General features: G+C 42.9%; 1 protein-coding gene across 4 annotated transcripts in view; it reads right to left on the bottom strand.

The window, feature by feature from the left end:
- RPP40 (ribonuclease P/MRP subunit p40) overlaps positions 1 to 12,888 on the bottom strand; it is a 27,887-nt gene that overhangs the window by 2,170 nt on the left and 12,829 nt on the right. For 3 of the 4 annotated variants that reach the window (XM_017850366.1, XM_017850364.1, XM_017850363.1), the window contains one exon: positions 12,029 to 12,259. The exons of the other annotated variant lie outside the window; for it this stretch is intronic. In XM_017850366.1, coding sequence (XP_017705855.1) covers positions 12,061 to 12,259 — 199 coding nt within the window. In that variant the 3' untranslated portion in view covers positions 12,029 to 12,060. Of the gene's footprint in view, positions 1 to 12,028; positions 12,260 to 12,888 lie in introns of those variants that run through there. 4 annotated transcript variants of the gene reach the window in all.

The following is a 12,888-nucleotide window of genomic DNA, read 5'->3' as shown; positions in this document are numbered from 1 at the left end:
TTTTTGAGACAGAGTCTTGCTCTGTCGCCAGGCTGGAGTGCAGTGGTGAGATCTTGGCTCACTGCAACCTCTGACTCCCTGGTTCAAGCGATTCTCTTGCCTCAGCCTCCCAAGTAGCTGGGACTACAAGCGCACGCCAACACACCCAGCTAATTTTTGTATCTTTTAGTAGAGAAAGGTTTCACCACATTGGTCAGGATGGTCTCCATCTCCTGACCTCATGATCCTCCTGCCTCGGTCTCCCAAAGTGCTGGGATTACAGGCGTGAGCCACTGAGCTCGGCCGAATATACATTTTTTTCTGTGCGTATTTTCTCCTCGGACAGAGCTCACAGATGCTAGTCGAGGAATGGCCTGGGTTTCCAGTCCCTGAACCATCTGACACTCCCACCTTTCTCACGGAGCTTTCCCTGCCGATGGTGCTCGGGTGACTACCGTGCGCTTCTGCAGCTCCTTCCCGCCCAGCTTGCCCCTGACGCCTCTCCTCCAACCCCCACCCATGGATATTAAAAGAGAAAGAAAAAAGGCAGTCCTACCCCAAGTCCAGCCACCTTTCCATGACTCTCCCTGTCCTAAAACAAGGAAAGTCACCGTAGGCACAGTGTGTGAGCTGCTAATCCATCACCGGGCACGGAGTTTTATCTAAGAAAAAACTGTTGCTTCTGTAAAGTCAAGCATTCTTCTGAGAAAAGTTTCCATCACCACTAGGGGAAAATGGTCCTTGTGAAGCTCTAGCCAGTGTACTGTTGAGCAATGTCTTTCTAAACAGGTACACTGGGGCCCAGGAATGTGAGAAAGGTGAGGCGGGGGGAGTTCCAAGACCAGGAAGTTCCCGGGTGGCTTTCCTTCCCAGGGCAAGGGTCCCAGCTAACCCAAGGCTCTGCCTCTTCCCACGTGTTCATGCAGCTCTTTGGGGATAACCATCTAGCACATCAGCTTGAGCCAAGAACTGATGAGGTCAAGATAGGGATGGCAGTCCCCTTAAAAGTCTTCTCCTCAAAGGGAGGAGTGGGTTCATCCCTTCCTCCTGTCCTCACAGCCCCCACAGGAACTGGATGGAGTATAAGCCAGGTGCTTAGTGCACGTTACAATGGACCCAAGTAATTCATGAAGGAGCCTTGTGGAGAAAATGCCACCTGGGTTTGGGGGCAACATGCCATTGGGGCCAACCCCAATGTTGGCCACAGGAAAACGAGACCATTATTTCTCCAATTATAAGAGATGAAAAGCATCCTCTCTGGCCTCAGTCATTTCCTTGGAATTGGGTGGATCTCGCTGGCTGCCAACTAACTAGTTTAATTTGACCTCTTCGCTAAAGCGAATATTGAATAACTTTCACTCAGAGGAGAAACTATTTTCCATAACCTGTATTCTGAGGAATATGCTTGCATAGACACTGTACTCCCCATGATCCAGCAGGTTACACTGAGAATTCAGCACAATCTTAGCTCCTTAAAAGGAGAGCTTCTGGTGTAGTTTTTGGCTGTGTTACTGCTCCCTTGCTCCAAACCTAAGAGAGCTGCCTGGGTAACTTTGTAGAGTCTTTTTCCCCACAGAAACCTCTTGATACTTGCTCCTTGAAGATTTACAAGTTTTTTTTCCCTATTTATATAAATTCCTCAACTCAGTCTTTCAAAACCCCTCTTTCATATCAGTCTTTTCTCTCTCTCTCTTTTTTGTTTCTGGTTTTTAAGACGGAGTCTTGCTCTGTTGCCCAGGCTGGAGTACAGTGGCGTGATCTCAGCTCACTGCAACCTCCACCTCCCAGGTTCATGCCATTCTCCTGCCTCAGCCTCCCAAGTAGCTGGGACTACAGGCACACACCACCACGCCCGACTAATTTTTTGTATTTTTAGTAGAGACAGGGTTTTACCATGTTAGCCAGGATGGTCTTGATCTCCTGACCTTGTGATCCACCCACCTTGGCCTCCCAAAGTGCTGGGATTACAGACGTGAGCCACTGTACCCGGCCAGTCTTTTCTTTAAAATGGAAGATAGTCTAACATGGTATTAACTGGTAAATATAGATAGTTTGAAAACATGAGTCAACATGGGATGACTAAAGAGAATTAACAGCAATTAATCTTATTTCCAACTTCAACTAACACTTCCTAAGTTACTTATTATATCACTTCTTCTCCGTTGGTGTGCATTCTTACAAATAATAAGAGTAACACACTGAAACAACACCCGCTTCCTGGCTTCCTGCTGGGCTGGTTCCATCAGGTTGAGGGAGGAAGAACCCAGCAGCTGGAAGCTTTCTCAGTCCTTGTGACAGGACTCCTCAGGATGGTGATATATTATCAAGGTCCAAGCAGTCCTGGATGGATGAGTTACTGAGCTAGAAACTTCAGGAGAGTCAGTGGTTGGAGACACTGACCTGCCCTCAAGGCTTAGAGCCAAGGAGGGGCCTGAAGACAGGGCAGAGAAGCTCTAAGACAAAACAAGCAGGCTGTGTCCTCAGTGTGCAGAGTGCTCTAGAGAAGAGAAAGGCAACTTCTGCTGGGAAATCATGCAGGAGGTGACAACCCCCTGGGCATGTGATGGGCTGGGGTTGGAGGTGAGGAAGACATAGATATGGGAATGCCAATTAAGGACTGGAAAATGCAAGAGTAGTTTGCTTGGAGTGGAGAGTGTAGGTCAGAACATAACCTGACAACAGTGTATTAGAGACACCAGGCTGACCTCAGTATCAGGGAGCACACCCAGCACCCAGACCTTAGTGTCTAGTGCCATTCTCAAAAAAAAGGAACCAACATTCCTGAGAGAAATGGTTGATTCTAGGACTGAAGCAAGAAATGTGAGGTGCGCCTAGAGCATCTTGTGGTGCCAGGAAGTAAGGAAGTGCTCAGCGTAACAGTAAAAACACACACATCCCATTGATGGGTTTATGTTGAAGGGGCACAGGAGCCAACGGAAAGAGCTTCCAATGGCCAGAGCTGGAACAGTTTGGGCTACAAAACACAGAAAGCAGCATTAGCATTGGATTTTAACGAAGTCGAAAGACGCATGAGTCCACACTGATAGAAATAAATGATTGAATACATGAATAAGTGGGGGAGAAGAGATCTCCCCTGCAGAATTTGAAATACTTTATGTATCTATTCCACCCAAATGGAGGGGAGCAGAATTCTCCACTCCTTAATGGTGGACTGCACATAGTGACTTCCTTCCAAAGAGGACAGAATGGAAAGGGGACCAGAGGAGAGTAACTTCACAGCGGAGATGCCTGACAATCACCACCTCGTCCAGCTGATGAAGGTCAACAGCAACAGCCCTAAATCACATTGAGACTATGTGCTCTTGAAATAACGTGGTGACAGTGGCATTTTACCTCTGTGGTCTTCCTCTCTAAAATCCAAAGCTCCTATCTAATCTCAAGAAAAAAATATCAGACAAATTGCAACAAAGGGGCATTCCACAATTCCCCCACGTAGCACCTTGAATAACTGTCAAGACCACCCCAAACCAGGAGAGCCTCAGACACTCACAGCCAGAGGACTCAATGGAACGTGAGGTCCCGGAGGGACCTGGGACAGGAAAAGGACTCAGGGGAAAACTAAGGGTGTCTGAATATAGTCTGGACCCTAGGTAATAATAACACGTATCAATATTGGTTCACTAACTGTAACAAATGTATCATACTAATGAAAGATGTTAATATTAGGAGAAATCGTGTGTGTGTGTGTGTGTGTGTGTATGTGTGTGTGTTGGGGGGAGTACATAGGAACTCTCTGTACTGCTTTTTTCCCATAAATCTAAAACTGTTCTTTAAAAAAGTTTTTTTTTTTTTTTTTTTTTTTGAGATACGATACGGTCTTGCTCTGTCACCCAAGCTGGAGTGCAGTGGTGTGATCTCAGCTCACTGCAGCCTCAATCTCCCAGGCTCAGGTGATCCTCCCACCTCAGCCTCCTGAGTAGCTGGGACTACAGGCATGCAACACCATGTCCAGCTAATTTGTGTATTTTTTTTTTTTTGTAGAAATAGGGTCTTGCCATGTTGGCTAGGCTGATCTTGAACTCCTGAGTTCAAGCAATCCACCTGCCTCAGCCTCCCAAAGTGCTAGGATTACACGGGGGTGGGCCACCATGCCTAGCCTCTAAAAAAGTCTTAATGAAGAAAGGGGGGAAAAAAAAACCTCTTGGCCGTAAGGATGGGTGTGGTTGAGTGGTTAGTGGAGAGGGGAGGCAGTAGATGCCCCTGGAAGGATATCACTCTGAACATGATAGGGAATGTTACTGCTAGAGATGGGGGCTTAGCTCAGCCTGCCATAACCAAATACCATAGACTGCATGCCTTAAACAAGAGAAACCGATTTCTCACAGTTCTGGAGGCTGGGAAGTCCCTGGAGCTGGGTGCCAGCATGACTGGGGTCCTGGTGAGGGCTCCCTTCCTAGCTTCTCCAGGGCTATGTCCTTGCTGTACCCTCACATGCCCAAGAGAGCTGTGGTCTCATCCTCTTCCTCTGAGGACACTAATCCCACCGTGGGGGCTCCACCCTGAAGACCTCATCTAAGCCCAACCACCTCCCAAAGGTCCCGCCTGTGAAGACCATCACACTGGGGTTAGGGCCTCAGCATATGAATTTTCAGGGGACAGAAACATTCAGTCCATAACAGATGGGCAAAGACAGCAACTTGTCCCAGAGAAGATATCCACTTGGCAGGTAGTGTGATGGTAAACAAGTCATATACGGAGTAGCTTTGCTAAAAATAAGATCCAAAATTTTGCGTCAACACTACTGAAGGAGGTTGCCCCAGCTAGAGCAGGGGATGGCCAATGGCTGGGGTTGGGGACATAAAGGAGACATGGAGGGAGAGTCCTGGGGACCGATCCTAGGTTTTTGGAAGCCCACCATGAGTGCCCTCCACATCCTAATCCACCACAGCCCTCTTCAACCAGTCTAGGCATTCCTCCCCCAGGCTGGCCCACAACTCCTTCCCAGCAGAGGCTGGGCGCCAGAACAGGCTGCCACAGAGCCCAGCCCTGCACCCCGCCTCACCGTCCTTGGGGTCAGTCCCTGGCTGCCTGCCTTTTTCAGGGAGAGACCAGCCTTACCTACGGTGCAAAAGGCAGTCCATGTTGCGGCCTTATGTTCTGAGCACTACCTGCCTTCTTTCTGTTTTGCTTGTTCCTATGCTCTCAGTTGCTTTTCATCCTCAGGAAATCCAGGACTGTCTACTGAAGACATCCACCCCCTGTAGACTTCCTCCAGGCTCAGTGCACAGGGTTGGAGTAACCACTGTGGTTTTGCATTGATTTTGACCCATTTTCATCACTGTTCCCATGCATGACCATTTATTTATTCGAATACTGTAATAAATCCACAGGAATCATCCATCCTGCAAGGAAGTCTGAGTCAGGACAATTTACATATACCTGTATGGGCCTCCCTCCTCCTATCCCCTTTTCTCTTTCCCAAATTTGTGTTTACCTTTTGAAACAATTAGAGATTCAGAGGAAGTGGCGGATATCATACAGAAAGGTCCTGTGTAACATTTGATACCTCCAGTGGTAACATCTAATATAAATGTAGCACATTGTCAAAACTAGGAAATTGACGTTGGCGCAATCCACAGACCTGATTCAGATTTCCTTAGTTTTACTTGTAGTGTGTGTGTTGGGGGCGGCGGTGGGGTGTGTTCTATGCAGTTTTATTTCATGTGTATGTCTGTGTACTGACAACCACAGTCAAGATATAGAAGAGTTCCATCACCACGATGATCCTTTTTATTGCCCTGTTAAAGCCACACCAACCCCTCCGTACCCCCAACATCCCTAATCTCAGGCAACCACTAGTCTGGTCTCCATTCCTACAATTTTTTCATTTCAAGGATGTTATATAAATGGAATCATACAACAGTGCCTTTTTGGTCTGTTTTTTTTTCCACTCCGTATAATTCCCTTGAGATCCTTCCAAGTTATTGTGTGTGTTAATAACTTGCTCCTTTTTATTGTTAAGCAGCATTCATGGATCACAAGTTCACACACTGAAGGACATTTGTTCTTTTCCTGGGTTTTGTTCATTACACATAAAGCTGCCATGAACATTTGAGTATGGGTTTTTGTGTGACCATAAGTTCATTTCCCCAGGATAAATGCCCAAGAGTGAAATTACTGGTTCATACAATAATTTCATGTTTACTTTTATAAGTAAACTGGGAACTATTTTTCCGAATGGTTGTGAAATTATACATGATCACCGGCAATATATGAGATGAAGTTTCTCAGCATACTTGTCAGAATTCCATGTTATCACTATCTTTGAATCATTCTAGTAGAAGTTAATGATATCATGATTTTAATTTGCCTTTTTCCTAATGGTTAATGATGTTAGAACATCTTTTCATTCATTTATTTGCTGTCTAAATATACTCTTTGGTAAAATGTCTGTTGATGTCTTTCCTTCATTTTCCATTTGGATTGTTTGTTTTCTTATCGCTGAGTTTTGAAAGTACTTTATATTCTGGATACAATTCCTGTATCATTGATCTACTGGTATATCCTTCATGTCAATACCACACTGTCTTGATTACTGTAGCTTCAGAATAACTCCTTAAAATACGGTAATATTAGTCCTTAAACTTGGTTCTTCTTTTGTGGAGTTGTTTGGCTACTCTAGGTCCTTTGAAGTTCTACAAACATTTTAGAATCAACCTGTCAATTTACACACACACACACACACACACACACACACACACACACAAATAGGCTGCTGGGATTTTGATTGAGATTATATTAAATCTATATTGAATCTACATTTTGGGAGTATGACACGACATCTTAACAATATTGAGTCTTGTGACCCATGAACAAGGTATAGCATCTATTTAGGTCTTCTTTATCATAGCAATATTTTGTAGTTTTCAGTGTACGGTATTTTTCTCATTTTTTTGGTCAGACTTATCCCAGGTATTTCTGCTATTACAAAGGTAGTATTGTTTATGCAACTGTGAATGTTGCTGATTTTTTATTTCAATTATTAATTTTTCATTGCTACCATATACAACTGATTTTTGTACACTACTTTTATCCTGCAACGTTGACAGACTCACTTATTTGTTCTAGTAGCTCATTTGTAAGTCCATTGAATTTTGCAATGGAATTTTGCAAAAGCTGGATTTTGTCAAATGCCTTTCTGTATTGATTGATTATATGATTACTCTTTTTGAGTTTGTTTATATGATGAATTATATTGATTGATTTTTCAAATGCTAAGTCAACCTTACACTCCTTGGATATTCCCTCTTGATCATGCTGTGTTACCTGTTTCTTATCTTGTAGGATTCAATCTGATAAATTGGCTTAGAATTTTACCCTATGTTCATGAGAAATGTTGGTCTGTAGTTTTCTTTCCTTTGTAGCATGTTGTTTGACCAGGGTCCTAGGATAATTTTCGTACTAGGATAATTCTGGCCTCAGATAATGAGGTGGAAAGTATTTCTTCCTCTCTCTCTCTCCTTCTCTCCCTTTCTTGAGTCAGGGCCTTGATTTGTCAGCAAGGCTGGAGTGCAGCGGTGTGATCATAGATCACTGCAGCCTTCAATTCCTAGGCTCAAGCAATCATCCTGCCTCAGCCTCTCAAAGTAGCTAGTACTACAGGCATGTGCTACCATGCCTAGCTAAGTTTTTTAGTTTTTTAGATTTTTTTCTTTTTTCTTCAGAATCTCGCTATGTTGTCCAGCCTGTCCTTGAACGCCTGGCTTCAAGTGATTCTCCCACCTCAACTTCCCAACATGCTGGGAATACAGGTGCGAGTCACACATGGCCATAGATTTTCGTTACAGGTTTTTTTTTTGTTTTTTTGTTTTTGAGACGGAGTCTCGCTGTGTCTCCCAGGCTGGGGTGCAGTGGCTGGATCTCAGCTCACTGCAAGCTCCACCTCCCAGTTTTAGGCCATTCTCCTGTCTCAGCCTCCCGAGTAACTGGGACTACAGGCGCCTGCCACCTCGCCCGGCTGGTTTTTTTGTATTTTTTAGTAGAGACGGGGTTTCACCGTGTTGGCCAGGATGGTCTCGATCTGCTGACCTCGTGATCCGCCCATCTCGGCCTCCCACAGTGCTGGGATTACAGGCGTGAGCCACCGTGCCTGGCCTCGTTACAGGTTTTTAAACTGTAATTTCAACTTCTTGAAGAGACATAGGGCTATTCAGGTAATCTATTTCTTCTTGGGTGAGCTTTGGTAATTTATGCCTTTCAAAGGATGTGTCAATTTAATCTATGTTGAATTTATTGCTATAAAGGTGTTCCTAATATTTCCTCACTATCCTTTTCTATCTGTAGGCTCTTCAGTGATGTCACCTGTCTCATTCCTTATATTGGTAACTTGTGTCTTGTTTCTTTTTTCCCTGATATATCTACCTGGCTGGAGATTTCTCAATTTAAAAATATTTCCCCCCAAACTCCCCAAATTTTGATTCATTAATTTTCTCTATTTTAAAATTTCATTAAGTCCCACTTTGACCTTTATTATTCCTTTCCTTCTGCTTACTTTGGGTTTTTCTCTTTTCTAGTTTCTGCTATTGATTTCTAATTTAATCCCACTGTGGCCAGACAATATACTTCATGTGACAAATCTTTTGAATTTGAGACTTTTAAATGGTCTATAATGTAGTCCATCTCTCTAAACATTCCATATGTACTTGAGAAAACTTAATCCTTCTACATTTTACATTCCTTTTTACAAAAGGAAAAACTTTTCCTTTTACATATATTATAAATCCGATACTATTATTTTAACTCAAACAACTAAAATTTTCTCAAGTTATTTCTCAGAAACAAAATTGAGTTGTTTCTCAATTTTCTCAAGAAAAATTTTCTGCTGTTGTAATTTACAATGTTCTAAAAATATCAATCGGGTCAAATAGATTGATAGAATTGTTGAAGTCTACTTTATTCTTGTTGATTTCCTGCCTACTTGTTCTATCAATTATTGAGGGTTGGGTATTAACGTCTGATAATAGTGGATTGATCTATGTCTCCTTGAAGTTCTACTTGTTCTTGCTTCATGTGTTTTGAAGCTTTGTTATGAGGTGTGTGTTATAAGTATGAAATAACTTCCTGTAATCCTGGGTGATATGGCATGGGTCTGTGTCCCTGCCTAAATCTCATGTCAAATTGTAATCCCCCAGTGTTGGAAGTGGGGTCTGGTGGGAGGTGACTGGATCATGGGGGTGGATTCCCCCATTTAGTGCTCTTCTCATGATAGAATTCTGACAAGATCTGGTTGTTTAAAAGTGTGTAGTACCTCCCTGACCCCTCCCTCCTGCTATGGCCATGCTTTACTTTCACCGTCCGCCATGACTGAGTTTTCCTGAGGCCTCCCCAGAAGTCAAGTGGATGCCCACCGTGCTTCCTGCACAGCCTGCAGAAATGTGAGCAAATTAGGCCGGGTGCGGCAGCCCATGCCTGTAATCCCAGCACTTTGGGAGGCCGAGGTGGGCGGATCACGAGGTCAGGAGTTCGAGACCAGCCTGGCCAACATGGTGAAACCCCGTCTCTACTAAAAAAAAAAAAAAATTGAACAAACAAACAAAAAAACTAGCCAGGCATGGTGGCGCATGCCTATAATCCCAGCTACTCAAGAGGCTGAGGCAGGAGAATCGCCTCTGAACCCAGGAGGCGGAGGTTGCAGTGAGCTGAGATTGTGCCACTGCAGTCCATCCTGGGCAACAGAGGGAGGCTCTGTCTCAAAAAAAAAAAAAAAAGAAATATGAGCCAATTAAACCTCTTTTCTTTATAAGCTACAGTCTCAGATATTTCTTTATGGCAGTATGAGAATGGACTAATATGCTGGGAATTACTTTTTGCTCTATTTTGATTAATATAGCCACTTCAATTTTCATGGCTAACTAGTGTTAGCATATCTTTTTTCCCATCCTTTAAGTATTTGTAACTTTCTATTTAAAGTACATTTCTTGTAGACAGAATATAATTGGGTCATGTGTTTTCAATCCAGTCTGAAAATCTATGCCTTTTAATTGGGGTGTTTACACTATTCACATTTAATGTGATTTTTGATATGGTTAGGTTGAGTCTCTCATCTTGCTATTTGTCTTCTATTCATCCTATCTGTTCTTTATTCCCTTTTACCTCTTTTCTGTCTTTTGATGAATCAAGTTTTAAAATAATTCCATTTTATCTTTTGATAGTTTAATAGGTATGATTTTTTGGTACGTCATTTTAGCAGCTGCTTTAGCACACATCTGTAACTTATCACACTCTATCTTCAAATGGTAGCATGTCACTTTGTGCATAAGAACTTTACAATAGCTTGATTCTCCTCTCCTAGTCTTTAAGCTATTGTGGTCATCCATTTTACTTTTAACATATAAATCCCACACTATGACTTTCATTTAAACAACTGTCTTTTAAAGAGGTTTAAATAATAAATCCTACATTTACCCATGTTCTTACTATTTCCAGTGTTCTTCATTTCCTTCAGAAGGCAGGCATTTTCCTTATGCCCAAAGGACATCCTTTAACTTTTCTTGCAGTGCAGACCTATGGATGACAGTCTTTCAGCTTTTGCAAATTTGAAAAGATCTTAATTTCTTCATATCCATTATTCTATTTTCAGTGGCATCTAGTCTGCTGTTAAACCAACCAGTGGAACTTGCAATTTCAATTATGTTTTTCATTCCTAGATTTGTTTGGCACTTTTTACAATCTGCTTCATTGTTTTTATGCTCATGCCATTTAACCCCACTTATTTCTGTAAGTATAAAGCATACTTTATGGATGTGCTTGCTAACTTTAACATCTTAAGTCTTTCTAAGACTTAGCGGCCTTCTTCTGCCCCTTGTTTCTGCTGGTTCTTGCCTATTTTACGTTTGTGACTTTTTTTCTATGAACTTATATTCCTTGAAACTCTCCGAGTTTCTCCAAAGACAATCTGTTTTGCTTTTGCCAGTTACCTGCAAGGCACTAAAATCTTGTTATCACTTGAATTTTCCAGCTTGAGATTTTTTAAGACTACCCAGGTTGAGCAAACAAACCACCCTAAAAACTGCCTGTGGTTATATATAGGCTCTCAAGTAAGATGTCTTCCCCCAGGACAGAAATCTTCCTTGCTGTTCCCAGGGGTTGGGGGGATGGGTGAAGCAGATGGATTTATTCCTAGTTCACCCCTACATTACATCTATCCTTTTGGGGTCTCACTTAATGAGGTCTCCTCTTAGTTTTTCTCCCTTGGGCAGGCCCTGAGCTTTGTGTGCAGTTCTGCAGCCCCTTCCCATCCCAGGCTATGAGAAGAAAAATTCAATTTGACACTTGGCAGATGCACTAAGGCTGAAAAGTGGCATCAGTATGTCACTTACTTACACACATAAAATTCTTTTTGCCTTTGAGAACTCTTATTTTGCAGCTCTTATTTTTTACATTAAAAAAATGGTTCTTCATATGTATTCTAAAATTTTAGTTGTTTTCAACTGGTCCTTATCAGCCTTACTGCTGGAAATAAAATTCTTTCAACCTGTTCTGTAACAATTGACAGTATCCACTGATCCCTCTCTGATCCAGAGGCATTAGCGTGAGAACACACTTAGGAACTAGGCTGGCCTGAGATCAAGTCTCAGGTCCACTAGCACTGTAACTTCGGTAGCATATTTACACACTGTGCCTCAGTTTCCTCAAAGGGTTGGTGTGAGAATCTAACATGGTAACATATAAACAGCACTTACAACAGGGACTGGCCCTGGTAAGGATGAGACTTCTTTTTATTATCTGAAAAAGTTGTAATGAGCAAAATATATCTCACCCAATGGGGTGAGATGGGGACCAATACCCCCGGTCCCTGGACATCCTGGCCCAGTCTACCACATAGTAACCACAACCTTGTGCTTATGTTGACAGAGAGAAATCAGCTATGAGCTATTCATTGGACAGCAGGCCCTGCCGCCATCACAGATGGGTCCCAGGTGCAGCGCAGGATGCTAGTAAATGCTGATCTGAGAAACGTCACCATCACACAAGCCTGAGTGGACACACAGACCTTTTACCATTAAGAAATCCGAAAGCAAGCATAAACGTAAGCAAACATGATTTTTAATTTTGTATTTTTTAGGGTGGACAGTGATCATTCGCCCCAACAGCCATCTGAAGCCAATAGTCTTGATTATTAAAAATCACAAAGTTATATAAATGTTCTCCTCCTTTCCAAAAACCATGTTCATTTTTTCCCCAAGAAACAGGGCTGTCTGCAAAGCCTTGAACGGACAATGTAACCCATGGCGCTAACTTCAGTTCATCAAAGTAGTGACTGAAAAAAAGGTAATTGTTAAACAGGGAGAGTTAGGAATGTCTGCATTTAAAAAAAATTTATTCAGGATAAGTAGTATTTCTGATACTCTAATAAAGCTTAGATCTTAGCTTTAATTTATGAAAATCAAGAAGTGTGTGATAAATTCCTGATGTCACACTGTGAATTCCATAATGGTTAACTAGTATACAACACACAAAACAAACCTCACTGTTCCCACCCTCATTCCGGGAGGTCTTTAAGAGGAAAAGAACCCAAAACAAAAAACCCCACAGGTGTTTAAGGATAGTTTCCCTCCTATTAAGAGTACTGATCTCGGGGGGCGGAGCAAGATGGCCGAATAGGAACAGCTCCAGTCTCCAACTCCCAGCGCGAGAGACACAGAAGTCCGGTGATTTCTGCATTTTCAACTGAAGTACTGGGGTCATCTCACTAGGCAGTGCCGGACAATCGGTGCTGGTCAGCTGCTGCAGCCCGACCAGCGAGAGCTGAAGCAGGGCGAGGCATCGCCTCACCTAGGAAGTGCAAGGGGGAAGGGAATCCCTTTCCCTAGCCAGGGGAACTGAGACACACAACACCTGGAAAATCAGGTAACTCCCACCCTAATACTGCGCTTTAAGCAAACTGGC

Source organism: Rhinopithecus bieti, unplaced genomic scaffold (genome assembly GCF_001698545.2).
Source record: "Rhinopithecus bieti isolate Rb0 unplaced genomic scaffold, ASM169854v2 scaffold_32012, whole genome shotgun sequence".
NCBI classification, from domain to species: Eukaryota; Metazoa; Chordata; class Mammalia; order Primates; family Cercopithecidae; genus Rhinopithecus; species Rhinopithecus bieti.
This window is presented reverse-complemented; position numbering and strand designations above follow the sequence as displayed.